Source organism: Megalobrama amblycephala, linkage group LG21, assembly GCF_018812025.1.
Source record: "Megalobrama amblycephala isolate DHTTF-2021 linkage group LG21, ASM1881202v1, whole genome shotgun sequence".
Classification (NCBI taxonomy): domain Eukaryota; kingdom Metazoa; phylum Chordata; class Actinopteri; order Cypriniformes; family Xenocyprididae; genus Megalobrama; species Megalobrama amblycephala.
Genome location: NC_063064.1, coordinates 29,371,734 through 29,399,030, shown reverse-complemented (window position 1 = coordinate 29,399,030; position 27,297 = coordinate 29,371,734). Strand labels below are relative to the sequence as shown.

General features: G+C 34.5%; 1 protein-coding gene across 7 annotated transcripts; it reads right to left on the bottom strand.

The window, feature by feature from the left end:
* Nucleotides 1-70: 70 nt before the first annotated feature.
* On the bottom strand, nt 71-27,297 carry per3 (period circadian clock 3). 7 transcript variants are annotated; one of them, XM_048171983.1, is made up of 24 exons: nt 27,141-27,247; nt 26,539-26,713; nt 22,840-23,354; nt 22,540-22,602; nt 21,414-21,571; nt 16,899-17,017; nt 15,360-15,561; nt 14,900-14,951; nt 14,353-14,492; nt 14,153-14,231; nt 12,388-12,494; nt 12,150-12,306; nt 11,956-12,064; nt 11,720-11,848; nt 11,532-11,640; nt 11,129-11,270; nt 10,168-10,304; nt 9,909-10,094; nt 9,512-9,769; nt 7,793-8,505; nt 6,289-6,481; nt 5,442-5,628; nt 4,875-5,025; nt 71-2,012 (listed from the first exon to the last, which is right to left on the bottom strand). In XM_048171983.1, the coding sequence occupies exons 3-24, from the start codon at nt 23,181-23,183 to the stop codon at nt 1,896-1,898; spliced, it is 3,852 nt and encodes a 1,283-aa protein (XP_048027940.1). In that variant the 5' UTR covers nt 23,184-23,354; nt 26,539-26,713; nt 27,141-27,247; the 3' UTR covers nt 71-1,895. The 7 variants fall into 7 exon arrangements, with proteins under 7 accessions (XP_048027940.1, XP_048027941.1, XP_048027939.1 ...); XM_048171984.1 differs by having other exon boundaries at nt 26,554-26,713; XM_048171982.1 differs by lacking the exon at nt 26,539-26,713 and having other exon boundaries at nt 27,141-27,297.

The following is a 27,297-nucleotide window of genomic DNA, read 5'->3' as shown; positions in this document are numbered from 1 at the left end:
GGTTTGTTGTGTACACATGAAATACAAGAGTAGATAAATACTGAGAAATATGAGGATCATATCAAAGTCATTGTGTTTTTTTTTTTTTTTTTTTATTCATAGTTCTCATATGGTTAAAATATTTCCCTGAATTTGAGACAAAATGGCTTTTTTTTATACAGTTCATTGTATTTTGCACCTTTTTTTTCTTAAAATACATTTTACTGATATTTACATGTTTTCTTTCTAAAAACTGTACAAAATTTATCTGATCACAAAACTGAAGTTTGCTGTTGGGTACGGACTGACGGGTCAATAATCGGGCCTCTGGCATCTCTCCGTTACTGCAACAACCTACAAAACATAAAGGAACTACGTCTAATGTGACATCAGGAAACACGCTCACAATGACACACGTCAGCTCTGACATGTACACCTTTCTGAAGACAACAGATCAATAAATTAAAAAAAGACATGATGACAAAAACAAGGTTTGGTGAAAACTGTACGGTACGCTGCAATGAGTTGGTCTTTCTGGATGCTTTGTGATGGATTTGATACGTTTTATCTACCAGTGAACCTCATGAAACATGTTCAGGTCACAATTCACCAGAAATATCGTAAGAAAAAAAATTATATTCTATAAAAAAAAAAAAAACATTTTTAGAACCATTAAAATTACATAGCTATTTTTGCATTACAACCAGCAAGCAGATTTTGCTCCGAAACAGACAACTTGAAAATAAATGTCACAATGGCAATAATCATAATGGTCCTAGAATGGTCATAAACAAATATATAAATATATATAAAATATATATATAAATATATATATAAATTATATATATATATATGTGTGTGTGTGATTTTTTTAAAATTATTAATTTAAAAATTAAATTAAGCTTAAATTTATTTTTTTGGGGAGAAATGTGACCCAGTTATGTTTTTGACACCTATATACGCGTTTAACCATCAACCCAACAGACACAAGAGAAAAATGTCTGTATCTTGAGATTAGACACCATAATTTAAGAGTTTTATACCATAATAAGACATTGCTTGACATCGTTTGGTAGAAAAAATATTTGAAATTGAAAACAGAGACAATGAATAAACACATTGTGTCGTAAAACGGATTGTAACAACACTGAAAGAGAAACTAATTTAAGGCCTCATTCAAATTATCTGCTTGCATTGGATGAACTTAATACGTACAGAATATCGTCCCTCTTATTACTGGTTTGCTTAACTGGGGTGATACAGCTCGATGTGGATGAACTAAACAGAAGACTAATTTGAGATGAAACGGTTAAGTAAAAGTAAACCTCTGGACAGTAAAACTGGGTCCAAATATCATTCGTTTCCATTCATAGATGCTTTTAGATTTTGGCCTCGAGTGCTAAAGTTCGTTAGCAACTGAACAGGATGCTGCGACATTGTGGGACGTTTAATCAGAAACTCATTACAGGTACTTCTGGGAGATCATAAACCCTCCTGATTCAGTAGAGGACACGTCATTAATTAACAAAAACATTTTTCAGATTCGGGCAACAGCCTGAATACAAACTACACCGGTGAATGTGACATCACTACCAAAGTATAGTCCGATATTCACAGTTGTTTGGGTCCATGGACTGTAACGGAGAACAGCATGGTCATGTGATGACCGCCGTTCACATGTGGAACTGTACATCTCCTGCGCGCGCACAAACTCACTCTGACGTGGTTCCTTTGAGTGCAGAGGTCTCGCCTCGTTCCGTGCCTTCAGGCAGGATTATGAGAGAGTGGCACACACATGTGGATGTCTCTCTCTTCCTAGGACTCCCAGCTGAAAGCAGAGGAATCCTTGAGTCCCAGAAAGCCGGAGGACCAGCAGGGCCTGCGGTTGCACCGATTGTCCATGCTGCGGAGAGCGGTCAGGTGTCTGTGTTGGGTCTGGCGTCCTGTGATGGACAGTCTTGCGGACAGGAGCTGTCAGGTGTCTGAAGATTCAGTTCCTCACCCGATTCCATGGTGTTACAACTCACACAGCCCTAAAAAATGAAAAATAAGTCTATGAGATCATGATCAGCACTAGATAAAAACTATGACTCGGGCTGATGCTGATGGTTGATATTATATTGATGTGTAATACAATTAAATAATGCAAACATCCCTATTCAGCAAGGATGCATCAAATTGATCAAAACTGTATTTAATAAAAGAAATAATAATAATAATAATAAGAAATATTTCTTGAGCAGCAAATCAGCATATTATCATTAGAATGATTTCTGAAGGATCATGTGACACGGAAGACTGTCACAATTACTTGTTCATTTAACCCGTATTTGGACATATTTTTTACATTTTGGTAACAGAGTTGCAAACCACTTTTTAAATAAATGTAAAATAAAATCTCTCATACATTATGTTTGACCTCCTGGTGAGGAACAAAAACATTTTTTGATGATAAAGCATCTCACTGACTCTTTGTAGAGAGAAAAAAATATACAAGAGTTATAACAAGAGTTATTTTCTACCATATTCCCGGAAAGGGTTACATATGGAAAAATTAACAATAAAATAACAATTGGTCTCTTGAGGCCATTTCATGTGATAAGCATTTAAATATTTCAAAAATATTTTCAAAATTTATTTTTACTTAAATATTTTAAGTATTTGAATAATTAATAAAGCAACAAATCGGTCTCTTAAGGCCCTTTTAAATTAATTTGCACAAATATATTAATATTTTAAATAACATGTTTCAAAATATTACTGTTCACATTAATTTTTATAAGAATTTTAAGATTCTACTTATACTTTAATAATTAATAAATATAGTAAAATAATTGGTATTTTATGGCCCTTTCACATACATTTTTACAAGTATATTAATATTTTAAATAAATATTTCATATAAATTAATATTTTACAGTAAAATATTACCTTTCATATGACCTTTTATAATATTTCACATTAAAATATTACCTTTCACATTTTTACGAGTATATTAATATTTTAAATAAATATTTCATATAAATTAATATTTTACAGTAAAATATTACCTTTCATATGACCTTTTATAATATTTCACATTAAAATATTACCTTACACATTTTTACAAGTATATTATTTTAAATAAATATTTCATATAAATTCCTATTTTACAGTAAAATATTACCTTTCATATGACCTTTTATAATATTTTACATTAAAATATTACCTTTCACATTTTTACAAGTATATTAATATTTTAAATAAATATTTCATATAAATTCATATTTTACAGTAAAATATTACCTTTCATATGACCTTTTATAATATCTTACATTATAATACTACCTTTTACATACATTTTTACAAGTATATTAATATTTTAAATAAATATTTCATATGACCTTTAATAATATTTTACATTAAAATATTACCTTTCACATACATTTTTACAAGTATATTAATATTTTAAATAAATATTTCATATAAATTTTAATATTTTACATTAAAATATTACCTTTCACATACATTTTTACAAGTATATTAATATTTTAAATAAATATTTCATATAAATTAATATTTTACAGTAAAATATTACCTTTCATATGACCTTTTATAATATTTCACATTAAAATATTACCTTTCACATTTTTACGAGTATATTAATATTTTAAATAAATATTTCATATAAATTAATATTTTACAGTAAAATATTACCTTTCATATGACCTTTTATAATATTTCACATTAAAATATTACCTTACACATTTTTACAAGTATATTATTTTAAATAAATATTTCATATAAATTCCTATTTTACAGTAAAATATTACCTTTCATATGACCTTTTATAATATTTTACATTAAAATATTACCTTTCACATTTTTACAAGTATATTAATATTTTAAATAAATATTTCATATAAATTCATATTTTACAGTAAAATATTACCTTTCATATGACCTTTTATAATATCTTACATTATAATACTACCTTTTACATACATTTTTACAAGTATATTAATATTTTAAATAAATATTTCATATGACCTTTAATAATATTTTACATTAAAATATTACCTTTCACATACATTTTTACAAGTATATTAATATTTTAAATAAATATTTCATATAAATTTTAATATTTTACATTAAAATATTACCTTTCACATACATTTTTACAAGTATATTAATATTTTAAATAAATATTTCATATAAATTTTAATATTTTACATTAAAATATTAGCTTTCACACATTTTTACAAGTATATTAATATTTTAAATAAATATTTCATATAAATTTGAATATTTTACAGTAAAATATTACCTTTTACATACATTTTTACAAGTATATTAATATTTTAAATAAATATTTCATATAAATTTTAATATTTTACAGTAAAATATTACCTTTTACATACATTTTTACAAGTATATTAATATTTTAAATAAATATTTCATATAAATTTTAATATTTTACAGTAAAATATTACCTTTCATATGACCTTTTATAATATTTTACATTAAAATATTACCTTTCACATACATTTTTACAAGTATATTAATATTTTAAATAAATATTTCATATGACCTTTTATAATATTTTACATTAAATATCACCTTTCACAAACATTTTTACAAGAATTTTAAAATTGTAATATATATTTGAATTATATTTTACTATTTAATATTTTACTTTTAATATTTAATATTTTCTTACCATATTCTCAGAAAGTGCTATATAATAATACAAATTTATAGCAAAAACTTTAACAGAAAACATCTGACAGTAAATTTTAGAGCTGACACAAGGAGAAACACCCTCTTCTTTTAAAGCAGCCAGTTATCAGTAGATGACTATGGCCAATATATAGATCTGTCATGTTTGACACTGACGTAAATGAGAAGTTCTTGACCTGTGTGTCGATCTCCTGTGGGACCGTGTGCTGATGGATCCAGGGATGAACCTCCGCGAGCTCCTTCTTCTGGTCCTGGGTGAACCAGGGCTGCATGGGCTGCATCAGAACCAGCTTCTCTCTGTCTTCTTGCAGAACCTGGGCCTGATCCCTGCGTGGACATCCACACAAACAAAATGAAACTCACTCACGCTGCCTAAGCACGCTGCTAGATGACACTCAACAGCACACTCATCTAAATACTGTTAAAACATCTTGAACTGGCGTATTCGCCCTCTCCTCCGTCCATAATCAGGTGCTTTTTAAAACGAGCCACCTCGTCAAGCTGCTTAACACGGGTCTCATTGTGTACCGTCACCTGGAGTCACCTACCTCAGGGCTGACGGCGCAATGAGACATTTAGCCTGATCAGAACTACCTCAGCGAGAGAGCCTGGCAGCGCTATCTCTTTCTCCTGTGGAAAGAGATGCTCAGAATGTCACGTTTCCCACAGGTTTCTCAGGGGAATGAGCGGGAACCCGGGAGGGAGAGAAAGACAGGGAGAAGAAGTTCCTCTGGGTCCGTTACCTGGAGCTGATCTGATAGGTCATCATGACGGGTTCTGGCGTCTGCTTGATCATGCTCCACAGCGGGTTGTCCACGTGCTTCTTGAAGGTGGTACGCTCCCTCTCCTGGGCCTCAGCGGACTTGCGCGCCTTTCGCGACGTGTCCGACGAATCGTTGCTTGCGAAGTACTTGCTGCTGTTGCTGCTGCCTGTGAACGTGAAATGTCAGGGGTCAGCTTAATCAAATTTTGTTTCACATGAAAAGGGAAGTCAAAGTGACTTTTCGAACAAAGATTATTGAAAATACTATTTCAGTTCGTCTACTTCAACATGTCATGTTTAACATGTGTAATGTACACCATTTTTGAGGGCAATTACATTAAAATAATATTCTGGAAGACTTTTACGCAGGCTAGTTGAAACTAGGCAACTAATCCAAAGTCGCCCAAAAATGCAAACAATCATTTTGCTGAAGCTAGATATTTTAAATATAAAAATTAAAGTTTTAAATATAGCTAGTTTTCTTACAAAAACCCATCGCTTTACTTCAGAAGGCATTTATTAACTCTTTTATGATGGATGGATGCAATGTTTTAGGCTTCAAAATCTCGCCCCCCATTCACTACCATTATGAAGCTTGGAAGAGCCAGGATATTTTTAAATATATCTCCAATTGTGTTTGTCTAAAAAAGAAGATAGTCATATACACCTAGGATGGCTTAAGGGCGAGTAAATTATGGGATAATTTTCATCTTTTGGGTGGACCATCCCTTTAACACCATCTACAGAAAGATGCTATTTTGTGGTGGAAGTGCGTAATTATCTCCACACAACATTAAGTGTGATAGACGAGAGATTTTGAACAGCACCGGTATGGCTGGTGGACGTTCCATTAGATCCCAGTCCGGATCCGGAGCCCAGTGAGCCTCCCGACTCTCCGGAGCCACTGCCCGAGGCGTTGGAGCCGGTTCCTGAGCGGGCATCCTCCTGTAGCAATTGGTCAAGCATTTCGCTGGAGGTAGAATTGGCGTCCTGGTTACCCGACTCACTGGGAGCATCTTCCTGTGAGCAGATGAACAGACAGCTGGAGTCAAGTGATTAAACTTCATTCCCACTTCAGCTTCTTAAGTAAAACTTCTTAGTAAAAATATACAATAATCATGGATAACTGTTCTAAGGCCCTTTTACAAATATTTCATATTTATATATTTAATATATATTCTAAATACTAAATATTTAATGCATTCTAATAATAACTAATAAAAAACAATTGGTCTCTTAAGGTCATTTCATATTTCTATTTTACAAATATTTAAAAAATATATTTAAAATTTTAATAACAATTGGTCTCTTTCACATTTATTTTTTATAAATGTTAATATTTCAAATTTATTTTACCTAAAAAAAATTCCTTTCACGTCCATTTTTTACAAGAGTTTTAATATTTTAAATATATATTTTAATTATTTTTTTCACTTAAATATTTCAGATATATTAATAATAATGAATAAAATAGCAATTTATGTTATTTATCTTATGGCACTTTCACATGAATTATATTAAGTGAAAAATATACATGAAGTATATTAATATTTAAATTATACATCTTTTTTTATATTTTACATTAAAATATTACCTTTCACATTACCTTTTTACTATTTTTACATTAAAATACCATTCACTTTTAATATTTTAAATATATAGCTTAATTATTTTTCAATTAAATATTTCAGATATTTAAATAATAATAAAATAATTTATGGTATTTCTCTTATGGCACTTTCACATGAACTATATTAAGTGAAATATATACATGAAGTATATTAATATTTAAATTATATTTTTATATTATATTTTAAAATATTTTTTTCATATTTTACATTACATTTTTACCTTTCACATTACCCTTTTCAATATTTTTACATTAAAATAACTTTCACTTTGAATATTTTTAATATATTTTAATATTTTGCCAAAATATTTGAAGTATTTTAATAATAATTAAATGTGATAATTGGTTTCTTACAGTCCTGTCACATCAATTTTTACATTTTTTTTTTTTAAATATATATTTTAAATGCATTTTAATATTTTACTTAAATATTGTAAAGTATTTTAATAATAATTAATGAGACAACAATTTGGACGCTTAAGGCCATTTTTACAAGTATTTTAATATTTAGATATTTTAATAATAATTAATATAATAACTTAATAGGAGGTCATAAAAACTACATGCATAACGATTATAAAAAGGTATTAGCCACACACTATATATATAATAGATTAAGATGGAGTAAACCATGTCACTCCTCGGGGGATTTCAGCTTCCAAAAAGTATCCACTTCAACCTAGATCTCAACTGGGTCTCACCGCTTTGGCGTGGTGCTCGTGCAGACTCTCTGGACCGGTGCTGGTCTGGGCTTCAGTGGGTTTGGTCAGCTCCTCCTGGAGTAAGTTCAGCTGGATGGGTGAGCTGGAGCGAGAGCTGGAGAAGAGTGCCGTGGGTTGTGCTGCATCAAGGTCTTCCCCAAACCAAGGAGTGGGAATCGAGTCGACCTCCGCGGAGACATCTGCTGGCATCCCAACACCTGAGACAGTGGATCCTGGAGGATGTCCCTGCAGCGGAGACCCATGTGGCATGTGGGCACCAGGTGGGATAAAGCCACCCATATTGAAGGGAGGCTGGGGAATAACTCCAGGCGCTGCAACCGGCATTCCCTGGAGGTACATGCCATTGTTGCCATTGTTGTACATGGGGTAGCTAGGAAGTAGAACAACCATCATGGGCTGCATGGGCTGCATGGGTTGGAGGTTCTGGACACCTTGGTCAGGCTGGACCACCATGGGCTGCTGATCCACACCGACAGTGAAGTAAGGGGCCGTTTGCATGGGCACTGCCATGGGCGGCACAAAGCCAATGTTGGATGGCAGGGGCTGAGAGGACTCTGAGGAAGGCCAGGAGGAATGGGGTGCTCCTGTGGGTCCGGGATGTGACCAGTAGTTGCCCGGCTGGGAGCCGTAGCTGTCGGACGAGTCCTCTGGTTTCGGGCGCTTGTGTCTGTTTGGAGGTCGCACGACATCTCCTGAGAGCAAATGGGAAAGGATAATGGATACTGTTAATGGATCTCAACACACTATTATAGTGAAAGTGAAGAGATGCGTAGCCAAGTTTGGTGCCCCATACTCGGAATTTGTGCTCTACATTTCAACCAGATTAAAATAAATATACATACAATACATACAGTACAGTCCAAAAGTTTGGAACCACTAAGATTTTTAATGTTTTTAAAAGAAGTTTCGTCTGCTCACCAAGGCTACATTTATTTAATTAAAAATACAGTAAAAAACAGTGAAATACAGTGAAAAATTTTTTTTTTCAGGATTATTTGATGAATAGAAAGTTCAAAAGAACAGTGTTTATCTGAAATCTAATCTTTTGTAACATTATAAATGTCTTTACTGCCACTTTTGATTGATTTAATGCATCCTTGCTGAATAAAAGTATTCATTTCTTTAATTTCTTTTCAAAAAAATAAAAATAAAAATTCTTACTGACCCCAAACTTTTGAACGGTAGTGTATAATGCTACAGAAGCTTTGTATTTCAGATAAATGCTGTTCTTTTGAACTTTCTATTCATCAAGGAATCCTGAAAAAAAAAGTACACAACTGTTTTCAACATTGAAAATAATCAGAAATGTTTCTTGAGCAGCAAATCAGCATATTAGAATGATTTCTGAAGGATCATGTGACACTGAAGACTGGAGTAATGATGCTGAAAATTCAGCTTTGCATCACAGGAATAAATTACTTTGTCAAATATATTTAAATAGTACACAGTTATTTTAAATTGTAATAATATTTCACAATATTACTGTTTTTTACTGTATTTTTAATTAAATAAATGTAGCCTTGGTGAGCAGACGAAACTTCTTTTAAAAACATTAAAAATCTTAGTGGTTCCAAACTTTTGGACTGTACTGTAGTTATTTTTATAATATAATAGAATATATATTATCATCCTTGGACAGTTGGACACCACTTAGACAGCGTTAATATTTGAGCTGTAACCACACACGCACGCACACACCTCTGTGATGAGAATGGGCCATGCTGCTGTTGTCCTGTTGGAGGTAGGAGCTGTAGGGACTCTGCAGGATACGATGTCGGAAACGGTCGACGAATTGCTGCTCCTCCTTCTGGGTATGAGCTGACAGCACCTCTTTGGTGAGGCCCAGCACGAGCAACTCCTCGGCCGCTGGGGAGGTGCTGGGGGCGGGGCGTGCAGGGGTGGGGGTGGAGTCTGTTGGCTCGCTACCCATTGGAGCATCTTCTAAGGCAGTGACTTCTGGAGGAAGAGAAGGGGCAGCTACAGTAGGACATTTACAGGAGTTCACTAGTGCTGCTAAAGTACTTCTGGACTTTGTCATCTGCCTATAAATGCAACACTTTTTGGGCCATTGAATGTGGTGTTAGTGTAAACTCACCCGACTCGGGCTGCGGTACATGCACTATAGTGCTGCTGTAGCTGCACTGACTGGTGACAGACACCACGCTCATGGCTTCCGTAGAGATTGTGAGGTCCGTGAGCGGCGCTCCCACTACCGCTGCCGTCGTGACTGAACCCGCAGACACCTGGCTGTCCAGAGCACCAGCGCCCTCTAGCGCAGCTTCTGCAGGAGAAAGAAGGTAAGAAACCGTGCAGGGGTTTAGGTGGATACGGAAAGGATTGGAATGGACTCCTACCATCTGTGTTCACAGTGTCTTCATGTGCGGCCGCTGCGGGTTTATCTTCCTCAGACATAGAAGAAGAGGAAGAAGTAACTATGGACAAAGACTTGCTCTTTCGTTTCAGAGCAGATGTTGCACAGCTCTCCAGATATCTAGAGAAGGAAAAACACAAACCACCATTAATGGATCATTGACTACACCAAAAATGACCAAAAATACAAAAACAACTTTTGGGATTTTATACATTTTAAAAAAGCTATAGAAAAATCAATTAATTTGCTGGATTATCAAAAAATAGACACTAAATTGTCATTTAAAATGTAAACTTTCTTTAAATTGCAAGAAAATTTATATATATATATATATATATATATATATATATATATATATATATATATATATATATATATATATATATATATATATATATATATATATATATATATATATTATTGCCATCCAACATCCAACAGCCATCCAACATCGGCTTTGTGCCGCCCATGGCAGTGGCACATATATATTATATTATATTATATTATATTATATTATATTATATTATATTATATATACAATTTTTTTTATATATTAAACATCATGGATTGCACTGCATTACTAAATTTAATTATTAATATAAAAACATTATAGAATTATCAAAGAAACAAGTATTTAATTGTTTGGATTATCCAATGATAGATATTAACAACACATTGTATTTAAAATATATTTTTTTGTTTACAATTTCTATAAAAAATTACTACATAAAATATATAGCTATTTTTATAATCTATTCGTTTTGAATAAAATCTAATCTAATATATAACATTATGGCTTGCATATTTAAATTATTAAATTAAATTATTAAAACAAATTACAAGCAAATATTTATTTGTTAAAATAATAAAATAAAATAATAAAATAAAATAAAATAAAATAAAATAAAATAAAATAAAATAAAATATGCACCCGAATGCCTCACCTGATGATGCTGTCCACACAGTTGATCTGCTGATATGATGGAATGTGCGGTTGTTTCCGGGCTTCCTGCAGAGACTGCTTCAGATGATTTCTAATTCCCAAACCCCGACTGGAGTTAGGATGAATGCCTGCGCCTGCCACTGCTGGGAACAAATCAACAAATCAAATAAAGTTCAAAAACGACTACACCGTGATGAATTCACCGGGACTGACCAGTCTGGGTTTATATCTTGTGCTCCTAAATCAGACTTAAATTGAAATTACATTTATTAATTCACCATATGTTTTCTGATCAAGTGGCTGCATGTGGTATATTTTGGTTTACATCCATAAAGTGCTTCCATTTATGCTCAAACAAACAGAGATGATTGAAGACCATTGTATAAAAGACATTGTGTCCAGACCTGCAGTGGCTGGTCCTAAAGGTGTGAGCTTCCTCCGGGAGTCGAGATACGCCTGCTGGCCCCAGTTTTTCACTTTATTGACATCAGCACAAAACTGCTGCAATGTCATCTACAAGACAAAAGATTCGTCGTAAGGTCCCGTGAAACCAACATTCATTTGTCAATATTTCATGCACTTTCAGACGTACTGGTTCTCTGTGCGAGTCCTCCCAGAGGTTTCCGTTACTGTCGCTGGATGACGCCACACTGATGTAGTGCTCGTGAGAGCCGTTACTACCCAGACTGCCATAGCCACTCGATCCATTATTATGAACAGGCTGAGAGAAAGACAAATGCGATCAAAACGCTCAAATGTGCTTTACAACTGAAGCTGAATGTAAAAAGGATTTTGTGTGTGTCTCTTGTGGATTTAGTGATCTCTCACCTGCAGGAAGAGCTTGTAGATCATGGCTTGCAGCTCTTTAACGTCCTCACACATGATTGGCTGCTCGGCGTTACTCCGTGCAGCAAAGACATCCTCATTCAGAGGTCCACTACAGAGAAGACACACATAAACAAATGATGCTGTATGTGCAAATGTGGATATTTGGATACAGAAACAACGTGTGAATAACGTACGTGCGAACTTTGTGCCTGCCGATGATGAAGGCCACCTTACGGCTCCAAGGGTTGATGAAGCTGGACCAGCTGGAGTCCAGGGTGACGTAGTCGCCGTTCTGACACCGAAACCGGATGGGTGAGTGTTCGAACGGAGGCTGGCCTGCGTACTTCAGAACTGAGGGGATCATGACAAATTTTATTAAGACCATATACAAGACTGATGAAGACTTAAAAAAAAAAGTCATAATGGATGTACTTTTGCGATGCATGGCCAACATGAGCATGCGATCGTCTGGATGTAGGCAGGTCAGAACTGAGGTACCGATCAGGTCCTGAGGGAGGTAGCCGAGCAAAGGCACCGCACTGCAGACACACACACGACCAACTAATGAACAAGGATTAATTTCACAGGAACCGATTAAAGTATCATATTTGAAAAAAGTTCAAAACTTCATTATTTGTACAAAAATACTGAACAAAATACTGAATTAATGAGGTCAGCAAAGCTGGAGCTACTTCACAGCCGTGCTCTTATATAAGAGCTGACATACCACCAGCTCATCACTGCAAAATAAACCCTAACGTGAAGCTGCTGACTGAATGTTATTTGTTTATTTGGTAAACAGCCAAATAGTACGTTTCCAACTTATCAACTTACAAAAATAACGTACTTACCTACTTACCAAATAAACAAGTGCATGGATAGAAATATTGGTTAGAGCCTAAATTATTATTATTAAATGAATAACTTAAAGCTCAAGCCAAGAAAAATAGTCCATTACAACTAAGAAAACCATACGTTAGCAACACGACGAACATTGCAATAATTGTACAACATTATTATTATTATTATTAATAATAATAATATGTTGCTCAGCTTTACTTTGTTCAAATCATAATAAAAATAATTGCTCAAATAATAATAATAAGATGCTCTGCTTTTCTCCACACAGCATATTATCATCAAAAAATATGCTGTATATTATTATTATTATTATTATTATTATTATTATTATTATTTGATGATAATGTGCGGTGTGGAGAAAAGTGGAGTAGCTTATTATTATTATTTGAGTAATTATTATTATAAAAATTATGCTGCATGGAGTAAAACTGAGCAACGTATTATTATTATTAGTAGTAGTAGTAGTATTTGAAAATAATATGCTGTGTATTATTATTAATATGATTTTTAAATACTACGACTATTACTAATAAAAAGTTGCTCGGTTTTACCTCATGCAACATATTTTTCCAAATAATAATAATAATAATCTGCTACGCTTTACTCTGCGCAAAAAAATATTTTCAAATAATAATAATAATAATAATAATGATGATAAAGATATTACACAGCATATTTTCAAACAATAATACTAATAACATTTGAAAATAATATTCAGTGTAATATTTATTATTATTATTATTATTAGAAAATAATATGTTGCGCAGGGTATTCTTCTTCTTATTATTATTATTATATGTGACCCTGGACCAGTCATACCAGACCCAAAACCAGTCATAAGGGTCAATTTATTTTAAAATTGAGATTTATACATCATCTGAAGACTGAATAAAAAGCTTTCCATTGATGTATGGTTTGTTAGGATTTGACAATATTTGGTTGAGATACAACTATTTGAAAATCTGAAATCTGAGGGTGCAAAAAAAAAAAAAAAATCTAAATATTGAGAAAATTGCCTTTAAAGTTGTCCAAATGAAGTCCTTAGCGATGTATATCCACTCACAAAAATACATTTTTAATATATTTACATTAGGAAATTTACAAAATATCTTCATGGAACATGATCTTTACTTAATATCCTAATGATTTTTGGCATAAAAGAAAAATAAATAATAGCTGGCTATTGCTACAAATATACCCGTGCAACTTATGACTGGTTTTGTGGTCCAGGTTCACATATTATTATTAATAGTATTATTATTTGAACACATAACCATTCACCAAAGCTGCTGATTCCTTAAGTTTGGTATTTTGATGAAAGGTCCAAATCACTCACCGGTCGTCCACTTCTAGAAACACACAGCCTGGAGAATGAGTTGTGCTGAATATGCGCTTGTCCATGGGAATGCGAGGGGCTGGAGACAAACAAGCAAGCAAACAAACCCAGATAAAAATTATTACATCAGAATTAAACTGAGGTCATGTGACAACCAACTGTTTCAGAATACGGTGAGGTTAAAGGTCAAAGGCTCGTACCCTCATATCCTGAGATGATGCGTTCAGCGAGCGCCAGGCAGCACGGCTCTTCCTCTCCACTCAATCCCTGAACCTTCAGTAGGTACGGAGTGATCCGGAAAGGACAATAACGCATTTCTCCATCTCTGTCTTTCCCCCCTCTGATGACACAAACACACATGTATTTAAAGACAATTCATATTCAGTAATATTACCAATTTGACTGCACTGACAATACAGGATCAGAACTGGATGAACTATTGTCTCCCGTAGAGCTGCTTTATAGCTGAATTGAACTAAACTGAGCTTAATAATGACAGTATTGTCTTTTACAGCTGAAACTGTTTTCTTTTCATAATTTAAGAACTGTGCAACATTAATACTTCTATTTTCTTGTTTATTACAGTGAAGCTGCTAAATGAGCTAAATGAGACTTGTCTTCACATATATTAATGAGACATATTAGATGAGAATGAGTAATAATGCTGTATAAAGCGCAATTAAAAAGTCATCAGGAAGCAGGAATACAGTCATAAATAACTCTGCAATAATAAGGTGAAAGACTGACCTGATTCGACAGAAGAAGGACTTGACCTGGGCACATTCAAACAGAACGGCCGCTACAGAGAGGACAGAAAGAATCATATTATTATGAGCTGAATACTTCAAAGCTGTTTATATGGTCAAAATGACCAGATTTAAAGGGATAGTTCACCCAAAAATGAAAATTCTGTCCTTTACTCACCCTCAAGCTGTTCCAAACCTGTAAGAATTTCTTTCTTCTGTCGAACTCAAAAGAAGATATTTTGAAGAATATAGGTAACAATATGGAAAGTCAATGGGGTTCATCAACGGTTTGGTTACGACGTTCTTCAAAATATCTTCTTTTGTGTTCGACAGAAGAATGAAACTCATACAGGTTTGGAACAACTTGAGGGTGAGTAAATGATGACAGAATGTTCATTATTGGGTGAACTGTCCCTTTAAACTGAAGGCGTGACATCATGACGATGTCTAGAGCGTCTCACCGCTGTCCGTTCCCACATTCCAGGGCGGCAGTCGCGGCTGCGCCGTGTGCGAATAAAACACGTTGACGTCCTGATGGTACAGCAGCTCCACAAACTTGGCAGATTCCAGAAACTTCCTCTTGCAGTGAAGCACGCTGGAGGCCTGTTCGGACGCGTAAACCACCTTCCCGGAGGCCAGAGAGAAGACCACCACAAACGTGTCCTGAGAACACCAGAGAACGGTTCGTGAACTCACAGTGAACGCGCTCATTAAGGCAGGACGCCCCACGGTGAATAGGGTAAAAAAAATAACATTACAGATTTCACCATACTACCACCCCAGTTGAGTGATTACATTAAGAAGAGCAAACATTCAAAGTTTTCTAAAATGTTATGTTTAAACCTGTAAATGAGGCATTATCGTATAAAATATGCACTCTTCTGCATACATTTCCAGAACAGAAATCTGAACATTAGATAAAGCAGGTTCAGAAATCTTTTCATTTTGTTGACAGAAATATTAGATATTCATATTTTATCACTCCATAAATCAGAAAATACTGTCAACAGTCAAAAAACAAAACAAAACAAAACAGGAAAACATTTTTATGGAATTTTTTTTTTACAAAAATCAGGCAAATGATAAAAGAACAAACCCCTTATATACATAGATAGGAATTAAATTGTAAAGTTTGGTATATGTAAGTGCTGCTGAAGTGGAGATTTCTGACTGCTGACAAAATTATTTTGAGGAAACAGCCTTTAAATGCACTAGTCTGAAAAAACACCTTATGACAAGCCAAATATAGTTCCCAAAATAGACCAGCGCATGAAAAAAATTATATTTTTGCCTTAAAGTCACCATGAAATCAAGATTGACAATTCTTGTTTTTAATAGAATACTGAGCAAAACAGAAAAAAACGCACTGAATCCAAAAAAATACAAAATGTATTATATTGCTAGCAATCTGCTGAAACGTCTGCTCCTCTGTTTTTAACTCACTTACACTTTGCACTTTATTGCACCATGCAATTGATATAATAAATTTTGTATTTTTCTAGACTTCAGTCTTTTTTGGATTCAGTGTGCGGCCAGACACTTTTTTCTGTTTTGCTCAAGTTCATCTTTTTTGGTTCTATGTACCTGAAGGAAAAAATCATTTTTCAACTGAGAGCTAAACAACTTTCTTTGTTTTAATAGAATATTGCCATATTTAATATAAATGATTTATACGTGCATTTTTTTAAATTCATGTGCCCTCATAACCTTTAATAAAAATAACTTCCCTTTCCTTTTAAAGCCACATTTCTTCTCTTCTCTGATTACTTGTTTACTGGCACGAGGGCGGGGCAACCTGTCACTCACATGAGATCCACCAATAGCAAACCACAACCGTCCAATCAATTCTCCATGGACAAAAGCAAGCCCTGCCCTACATTTGTTCTTGTTCTAGAAACCGCTTCACTCAGATATACGTCACAATAGTGAAGGAAAGACTCAACTTTTGTTTCAAAAGTTTAGACTTTAAGGGTGTCAGAGGAAACGCAGCAGGGACGTACCGTGTTTTTCAGCGTGTGTTCTGATGTGATTCCCTCCAGCTCCTCCAGTGTGCACACAGTAGCGTCCCGTCTCTCCTCCAGACCGCTGCTCATTAGTAAGTTGTAGTACTCACTGTTTGCTGCAGGGGGCGGCAGAGAAAAATGTCAAATGAGCTGAGCATGAGAGCCACAATACAGTTAATCAGTGTTTGGCTTAAACAACAGAGCAGGTGGCCAACAAGAGACTAACAGCAGATATTACAACACAAGACAGAAATTTCACATAGCATTACATCATAGACTGATTTCAAACATTTATTTCAAGTGATGGCAAACAAAAATGAGCAGAAATCCATATACATGTATGCACTGAAGAAAGCATATCATTAACTATGAAGAAAGAGCATCTCAAGAGAAGGTTATCCCGGTATATTTTTCTGTTGATATGAAAAATCGGGTAGATTTAGCAATATAGTGGGTGTATGATATATATTATTACAATGTCATGATGAACTAGATGCCTTTCTCCACTGAGGTTCTAATGTGGTCAAAGCGTTTGTAAGGATACTGCTTGTTAGAAGGCAGAACAGGAACATGGTTTGTGTAACATTAGCAACACATTATTAGCTGTTTGATAACGTAGTCAAGCAAAAGGCTAATCATATTAATTACTGTTATGTGTCCGACATTGTAAAAAGTGATACCATTGAGTAGCTTTTACCTCAGTAAGTTGACCGAGTGGATCTCTGAGCTTGTGTGAGTGAGTGGAGGCGGGGCTAATTAGCATATTCATAGATCAGCGTATATCAAATGAGGCAAGGGTGTAGAGTTACATTCAAGCTACTTTAAGGCATGAATACTTTTTTTCCACAGGAAAAAAAGTTTTTGTTGAGTTTTAAGGGACTACAAGGGCACTTTAAAGGGCGGGTGTAATGCTATTTTATGCATTCTGACTTATTTACACTGTTAAAGAGTTGCATTCTCAAGCTAAACATGGCCAAAGTTTCAAAACACGAGTTGGACGTATGATGGAGTATTTCTGTGCCAAATCCACTATTTTTCAACAATGGCTGTGTCCCAATTCAGGGGCTGCACCCTTTGAAGGCTGCAAACATCATCGAGGCAGTCTCATTTAAGAAAAATAACTGTTAGATTGCAATGTAAGAAAGAAATGACAGTATTTTACACCTCAGAATGAATATCAGTCAATTTGATTACGGTTACTTTTCTTAAGTAAGATATTGTTGATGAAGTATTCAGCCTTCAAATGCGATCTCCGGAGGACGCAGCCTCCGAAATGTAACGCAGCTCCTGTAAACAAAGGAGTGTGCTTTTGGTTGTGAGGGAAAGATTACCCTTTTCAGCTTCCGGGGCAGCAACGGAGTTGTGCATGCATGTTTGTTTGTTCCCGGGAATTCGGTGATGAATACTTTGTGAACAAGTCCCAGTTCGGCGCTGGATTTGCAGATCACGGGTGGTGAGTAAAGCTGCATCAGATGTCTGTTTTGTTGGCAATCGATGTGCAAGTGCATAATGTAAACAACACAAACGCTTTTGTTCCCTTTGTATTGTAAGACTGAAGCCGGAATATCTAACCAAGAGAGGGATACTCTTTGAGAAAACATTTGAACTCTCTCTTGAAAAATTAGCATCCCCATCCAAGACGCAATCACACCTCAGTATTGCCTTCATCTACATTTCCTTTCCTTCACCCCCTCTTCCTCCATCTCTTCCCTCTACCTGAAATTCACCCAAAATCTATATGGTTTAATGTGAACAATTATCACACAATGCTGTACTTGTTTGGTATCATTTGAAATGTCTCAGTGCGACTGGTACAAAGGTCTCATTGCCACAGAAGTAAACCAGAAGGTAATAAAGGTTAAGACTTTAGAGATATTTTGCTCTCTGTAATGGGTGTGTCCACCTTCACAGGGTCTTTCATGCAAATGGCTTTCTGTCCCCCAAAAGTACTCAGTCTAGGACCATGATTAATGCAAATTCCCATTGTTAGCACATGTTTCCATTTTTCAAGTTTCTGTCTTGGTCTGAGTATTTAAAGAGATGTCGCAGGCGGCTCAGGGCGCGATTCTGTAATCAGATCAACCCACACTGCTGAGTGTCCAGGAAAATGTCTAGATAAATTATCATATAAATAGTCAATAATCAATTGGCATTCTAACCTAAATTCGAGGTCATAATAAAATGGAGTCAGATAAACGTTTAATTGGAATTAAACTACTTTGCCACACTGAAAAGTCTGAACGCACAAGAAACCTTCCCTGTCCTGTGGGAAACCGCCGTTGGGCCGATTAGGCGAGCCTTACAGTATTTATAATGATGTCGCAGCTTGCATGCGATCTCTACGCAGAAGCTGCGCACACTCGTGACTCTTTAGCTCCGCCCACGGCATGCCTCCAGGATCTCTGTTTTTTTGGAAAGACTCGGTTTAACGTATCTATCTTTTATAAATATGACAAAACTAAAGACTTTTCGGAGATATGAAGGATGCATTGTTACTCTAGATGTACTCAAGATTAGGGTTGCAAAATTCTGGGAATTTTCAAAGCTGGACACTTTCCATGGGAATTAATGGGAATATATGGGAATTAACGGGAATATATGGGAATAAACAGGGAATTTGCAAAATTACAGGTTAGCCTATGACAGGGTACTTAAATGTAGTTGAAAAGAACATCTTGCAGCATAATTTTGGTTAAAACAACCATATTTAATGCAATTTTAGTTGAATGTTTACCCTGACATTCACACAGCACACTACTTACTGCAGGGCTATTGAGGCCACACCCCCTGCATGCACTGTGCATTCATATTGTGAAACATAACTACAATTTTTAAAATAATGGCTTTCTATTTTGATATACATAAAAATATAATTTATTTCTGTGATGCAAGGCTGAATTTTCAGCATCATTTCTCCAGTCTTCAGTGTCACATGATCCTTCAGAAATCATTCTAATATGATGATTTGATACTCTATTATCAATGTTGGAAACAGTTGTGCATAAAAATGTAAGGAACAGCATTTATTTAAAATAGAAATCTTTTGTAACAACATACACTACCATTCAAAATTTGGGGTCAGTCATTTTTTTTTCTTTGTTTTTTTCAAAGAAATGAATACTTTTATTCAGCAAGGATGTGTGAAATTGTTAAATAAAAGTAATATTAAAGTGATATTGTTAGAAAAGATTTCTATTTTGAATAAATTCTATTCTTTTTAACTTTTTATTAATAAGTGAATCCTGAAAGTAGTATTACAGTTTCCAAAAAAATATTCAGCAGCACAACTGTTTCCAACAATGATAATAACTTAGTATCAAATCAGCAAATTAGAATGATTTCTGAAGGATCACGTGACACTGAAATAAATAACACATAACAATTGCTGCAATAAAAATATATTTATTTTACATATTTACTAAATTAGAATTAATTGAATGCGAAAAATAAATAACTGTTATTTTATGGTATGACCAAAGAAAATTTGTTTTTATATAATACTTTTTATGTAAATATTATACATTTATATAAATTTCACAAAATTTCCAATGAATTCCCATAAATTCCCATAAATTCCTGTTAAGTTTCCAAATTGGAATATTTCCAAAATTCCCCAGGTTACGTTCCCGTGGAAAGTTTCCGGAAATTTACCAGAAACTTTCCGGCCCTTTGTAACCCTAGATTAACATGAGATTGGCAGAATCTGTGTGTGATACCCCCCTTTAAAATATTGATAACTCATTGTTTCCACCAAAATATTATACTACAGTTACAGTTTCCCCATGCTACAAACAAAACAAATTTTGCAAAAAAAATCTTGCATGTGAAAATATGAACTTGAAAATTTGTGGAAACATTTGCAAGAGCAGTATATTTTTGTAAGAGTAACCATGGATGTTAGCAAAACATTTATAAAATAACAAATTTTAGAGATTTCCTTTCACAATTAACTTTTCCAAGTGAAATCAGGATAAAGACTTCCTTCAAGCATTTCAGAGAATTAGGTGTTTGCATAACCACACATAATATTGGCTGACATTAGGAAGCTACTGACAACAAACGAGTGCTCACAATATATCAGGCATGAGTGATAATGTTTGTTTTGATACGGTTGCTACTACAAGGATCTATTCCGCAAAGGACAGGAAATACATCACAGATGCATTCTGGCAGGTTGGGTTTCACCATTATTTAACAACATGACGCACACGATGAGCTCATGCAGAAACTGTCAGAATCCGGACATAAACACATGCATAATACTGTAAAACACATTTAATTCAGATATTAAACAAAACCAGAGCACATGAGAAAGTGCTGAAGAATGCGGACAGATTTAGCAGCGAGCGGCTCAGACCTGGACGCGCCCTTCCTGCAGACGCAGCAGACGGACTGTTACATAATCACAGACGTTCAGCTGCGGATCTAAATGCGTGCTGCCGTTATACACTCTTGTGGCTTTATGTTTTGAGGCACTCACCCAAAACAGTGTGTGTGTGTTTGTTTGTTTACCTTGCACTTGTTTGACACAGTTGAGCGCATAGTTCAGTGCCTCCACAGTACTGGCTTTACTGCGCATTCTCTTCTCAGACGGCAAGCGCTTCTTCATCTCCTGCACCGTCTGCATCATCTCTCTGTGCGTCTGTTCACGCCCATGCTCTGTCTGCTCACTGCACAAGCACACGTTTTTGTTTTCATATCTTTTTGAAGAATTCACATTCATTATAATATACTTTATAATATTTAATATACACATACATTATAATACTTAATATAACTGAATCATATATGGAAGCCCATTTCATAAGAAAATAAATCATGGCAAATAGTTGAAATTAGTTATTTTTATTTATATATTATTATTTATATTAAAGTTATTATTAATTTAAATTACAAGAAGTCATAATTATGAGATACAAACTGATAATTGTTGAAAAAAGTAGATATTTTGTTATAATTATGCCTTTTATGTCATTATTTTGACTTTTTGTCAATTTATTTCATAACGTCTATTGTTTATTAAATGTCATATTTATTTCATATGTCATGAAGTTCATTTTGTGTCACAGTTTTGACTTTTTATGAGATAAAAAACTGAAATGGTGACATACTAAGACAATAATTATGATAAATTGACAAATAAGTTGAAATTATGAGAGAATAAGTCATAATTATGACTTTTTATCTCATAATTATTAGCAAAGCATGATTTTGTTTTCTTATGTGGTGGAATTCAGCTTCCGTAACTAGAATAACTATATGGGTATAGAAATGATCTGAAAGGTGGAGGGACTTTTAAAGACGAAATTTTGAAACATTAACATTTGATTTCATAACTAGCTCGTTTCATCTCTACAAACCAAACAAACTTCTTTTGTCTGATGTTTTGCATTAAAAAAAAGCACATTTCTTTACAACAAATAACAATAACATCTATTTTATATCTAATGCAATGGCATGCAGAGATTTTTAGTGTGACTTAAGTGTCCAAATATTTTTTAAGACCACTGTATGATCCTTGATATCAATGCATATCTGCAAACACAAATACAGTTGCATATGCAGAGTTATGTTCCTGTACAATAATTCAGTTTTTGTGTAAATATGTGGTTATGACGGTTTGGGTGGGTTCATTTACCTGCACTCTGTGTGGTGAGAGCTGTGAAAGCTGGAGGATGAGGAGCCGGTGGCAGATTTTGAGCTGAAGACACAAAGTACGAGAAAAAACTTGAGTCTAATTTGCACACAAAAGGACATGATCATGTGATTGCAAATAATAATAGCTGGTCTATTTGACAGTTTAGATTGGAACTGAGCTTTTATAGAACCTATACATGTTACACATCCTCAAATGGACTTGCCAAAGTTTAATTCTCATGGTTAGGGGTTTGTTCTAGTCACTAACCCTCAGTGTGAGCATTAATATTAGTGATTGTACCTCTTAGTGCTTCCCGATCCCGTAGTGCTTCCAGGGCTGCAATTGGCCGAGGAACGATGACGTCGTGATCCAGCGACGCTATCGTTCCCGCTGCTGGAGTCATGGCCACTGTTCATGTCCACATCCTCATGCGTTTGCTCTCCTCCGCTCTCCTCACATCCCGGCGAGCTTTCCCCTCCGCTGGCCCTTCCTTGCTGCTCCTCGGCTTCCTCCTCTTCTCCTGAGCCAGATCTGGTTCCACTGGTCCCAGGGTCCTTCCTGCCGTTGGTTTGGTCTGCCTGCATGCGGGAGCTTGGAGAAGGGTTCTCCTCTTCTCCATCGGGAAAGCCGTCTCCTCCAGGCATTCCCTGCTGCAAGTTCACCTTCGACCGCTGCCCACCTCTACTGAAGCTCTGACACAGAATCTAGATGCTCCGCTGCTTTTGTCCACATTAACAATGATGGTCTATAGAGAAATCCATGATGACGTTTCACTAGGATAATTGGTGGTTACGTAGAGTCTTTCATTGAAAGAACTGCAAGAGAAACACACAGAAATATCAAATCCATGGAAAAGTACTTTGGTAATATATATATATATATATATATATATATATATATATATAATTACAAAAAATAAATCTCGAGATTAAAGTTGTTAAATTTCAAGAAAAAAGTCAAAATAAAATGTTGAGAATAAAGTCATTAACTTATGAGAAAAAAGTCGTTAAATTATGAGAACAAATTCGTAATTTAACGAATTTGTTCTCGTAATTTAATAACTTTTTTCTCATAATTTAACGAGTTTATTCTCAACATTTTATCTCGACTTTTTTTTCTCGAAATTTTACGACATTTTTCTCATAATTTAACGAATTTGTTCTCGTAATTTAACGACTTTTTTCTCGTAATTTAATGACTTTATTCTCAACATTTTATCTCGACTTTTTTCTTGAAATTTAACACGTTTTTTTCTCGAAATTTAACAACTTTAATCTCGAGATGGTTTTATTTTTTTATTATTGCTTGGCCCTAATCCTCTTCCGTAATATATATATATATATATATATATATATATATATATATATATATATATATATATATATATATATATATATATATATATGTGTGCGTTTATTTGTAAATATATTTCAAAAAAAAGAAAAATGACAAATTTCTCTTTGTTTTGCCCATTTTACATAATATATTTTAATCTAAAGACATTTACATTGTCCAAAATATGTATATAAAAAAAAAAAAACAATTTAGATTTACCCAAATTGCATTTTAAGAGCATTTGAAGCTCTTAACATTTAATTTTCAATTTAGAAAACATGTTTTCTTGAGCCGTGCTTTTTACAATGTATATTTAGGATATATTTTAAATATAATTTGGCCATGGTACATCAATATTTTTATTTTTACGTAGTTCTGGATGTAAGCGGGAGGTTCAATTTGTCTCTGCCTACACTGTCTGGGAGAAAATAGTCAAGAAAACAACTTGTTGATTTCATCACATTACATCTCATTAACTGATACATTTGGCATTATCGTATTATGAACATGAAATGTTGTTTTGCACATGCAGCACAAGATGGCTGGGTGTCTTATCAGCTTTCACGCTCAAAAACAACACAGTCTGCGAAGATTCATAACACATATTACACAACCGTCTGACTATGTTCACGATGCTTATGTGTGCGTATGAGTATCGCTTACACACCCGGTCCTAACAGTTAGGGTTAGTCCAACAATAAACATTTTTATATACTTCAATTGGATTGTCCAAAGTGCCTCACAGTAATCTTTGAATTTTTCAAGTGAGTGGTGTCTCATGCAAAACACGTCGGCATGATGCGGTTACCATATAGGTGGTTGTCAGAGTGTTGCTATATCTGATTTAAGTCTTAAGTATGTTTCAGGCTTTAATACTTAGGTTTAGTGGTTTGTTCTGATTTAGCAAACACCACTCAATACCAAGCCAGAACATTTACATCAAATTTGTAATTTTACTCTTGTCTGCGCTGCAAAAATTATTTTTCAAAGTTGTCAGTAAAACAAAGATTAATGAATAAAATACTATTTCAGCTTGTCTACGTCTAGATTTCACATTTAATTCAATGTGTCAGTGTTACTTGGCTAATTGAATTTACGGCACACGGTTCTGACGTCTCACTTTCTGTATTTTAGAGTCATGACCCGTCTGTGTAATGACTGCTGCTGTTCGTACGGCGACTCTGACGCAGCCATTCTCAAAATAGGCAGAGTCACAGTAGAACTAGGTCAGGTTTTAAAACTTGTGTTGGAAAAAAATAAATAAATACAAAATACACAGATAGAGTATTAGATAAACTGACCTCTACGCTTATTTTAAGACACACAGCTGCAGGCGAAGTAAAAATGGCCCACAATGACAGCGAATTGCTGAAATATGTCTATAATAAACTGTATAAAAATGTCTAAACCTAATATTTGGGACATTTAGAATAAAGTAAAACATGAAACTCAATGAGAAAGAACAAGGAAGCAGTTGATGCTTTTAGTAAATGTGAACATGATCACGATCACATGTGTGGTTATGTAATACTGGACACGTATACACATACATTTCTTTTTAATTTGCATTTATGCACATATCATATCTTTACAGTAAAAAAGCGGTAATGGATCTTTTACAACAGGTGATAATCTTTATGGAGACTGCATACTACCATGAACCATAAAGCTCTATATGTATATTTACGAGTTATTGACTTTTTTCTTACATAATAAAAAACTAAGATAAACCAATATGTGTTCCACAGGACAGACAAAGTTAATTAACTGTATGGCAATTAACACTGGAACCTCTAAAAGAAGTAGACAGATTAGAAGATTTAAAGCTGAAGTGTGTCATTTGTGCAACACTAGAAAAATAAAGACAGGTTTTTGAACAGGTTTCTGCTCCAAACTCACATCACTGGTTGAGTCAGTGTTGCGATATTGGGCTGCTTGAGATGCCAAAACTACCTAAAAGACTCAATATTTATAGAGATTTTTTTTTTGTCCCTCAGAGAAATCATCCAATGAATGGCTTATAGTTTGGACATTATTAGAGAAAGTATTTTACCATCAAAAAATAACTAAACACCTTTAAAATTTTATAATTAGTGTACAAATGTCTCTGAATCTCAGACCCTCAACAGACATCTGATGGTTTGCAGTAAGGTTTTACTCTACAAAAGCATGTATAAACAGCAATATCTAGCTGATGAAAGAGTAAAAGAACATTTTTTTTTTTTTATTTATTATAGAAGTTTCCATGACTTTTCCAGATTCTACATGATATTTCCAGCAGGAATAAACTTATGTCATTTTGAGACTATCAGCATTGGCCGATAACCACACTTTTCACTAAATACGAAATTTCAGTAAATATTGCACAAAATATTTGTTGCAAAAGCCGTCCTATATTTGCTTCATTGCCTTCTAATTATAGGCATAATCCATTGAAAAATCCATAACAGTTGATTGCACATGTCCATGACTGTGAAACACTGATTGATAACATAAACCTTACTGCACCTCATGCTGGAATAGGTTATATATTCACAATAAACATCAATACACACTAATAAAACACTTTGTTGGCTCATTCATAAAACTCAAGTTCTTATGAAACACAAAGAAATAATAGCTCATGCAAATGTACATAATTTAAGGTATAAGGCAACTACAGACCTCTGATTTCCCCACCTTCACTCGTGGCCTATCCAAACATCCTTTGTGATGCACTGGAAGAACAAGCATCCTCCATAGGTCCCACATTCATAACTCACGTAACGAAAGCAATAGATAAAATGTTACTTTGTTACACTAATGCGCGCCTCCGGCATGCACATGCACGGCCACGAGTCTGCAGAGAGAAAGATATCCCGCTAAAACCTTCAACCTGAGCCGTTCATCTCACACATACCCACCAACATCTCAAAAACATGAGCATTTAAAAGAGACAGAAGTCATACAATTTAGTAGCTATATAGCCTAACAAGGCGAATGGGCAGTGCGCATGCGCACAGCTACATGCATAATCCAACGCGATGTTTCACTAAAAAACACGAACAGGTTAAGACTCATTTAATGTATCAGACGTGAGTGCTGATGATTGTATGGTATAGTTCATTAATAATGTAATTATAATGTGATATACGTAGAAGATAACAGTAGAAGACTTGAACGCTGGGTTTCTTGTCTTATTAAAGTCTCTTGAACATCACAGTACTGTTATATCGCTAAATCTCTTTCGAGCGATTGAGATCTGTAAAAAAAAAAAAAGCACTTACGTGATGTTTATTTCAATTTTCACTTGCTCCAGTTTGTCGTGCGTTCCTCCATTACTCCTCCGGAAAGCAACACAGAACCCACGTGAGTTTGACCGCCCGGAGCCACGCCTACTCGACTCCCATTGGAGGGAGCGTTTCCCTACGATTGGTCGAGGGG

Coding starts and splice junctions, on each gene's coding strand:
- per3 (XM_048171982.1), bottom strand. CDS start 23,183: ATGCCTGGAGGAGACGGCTTTCCCGATGGAGAAGAGGAGAACCCTTCT. Junction 17,018..21,413: donor CTGTGTCAAACAAGTGCAAG/GTAAACAAACAA, acceptor CGCCCCCTGCAG/CAAACAGTGAGTACTACAAC. Junction 14,493..14,899: donor TCCTTCTTCTGTCGAATCAG/GTCAGTCTTTCA, acceptor TTGTGTCATCAG/AGGGGGGAAAGACAGAGATG.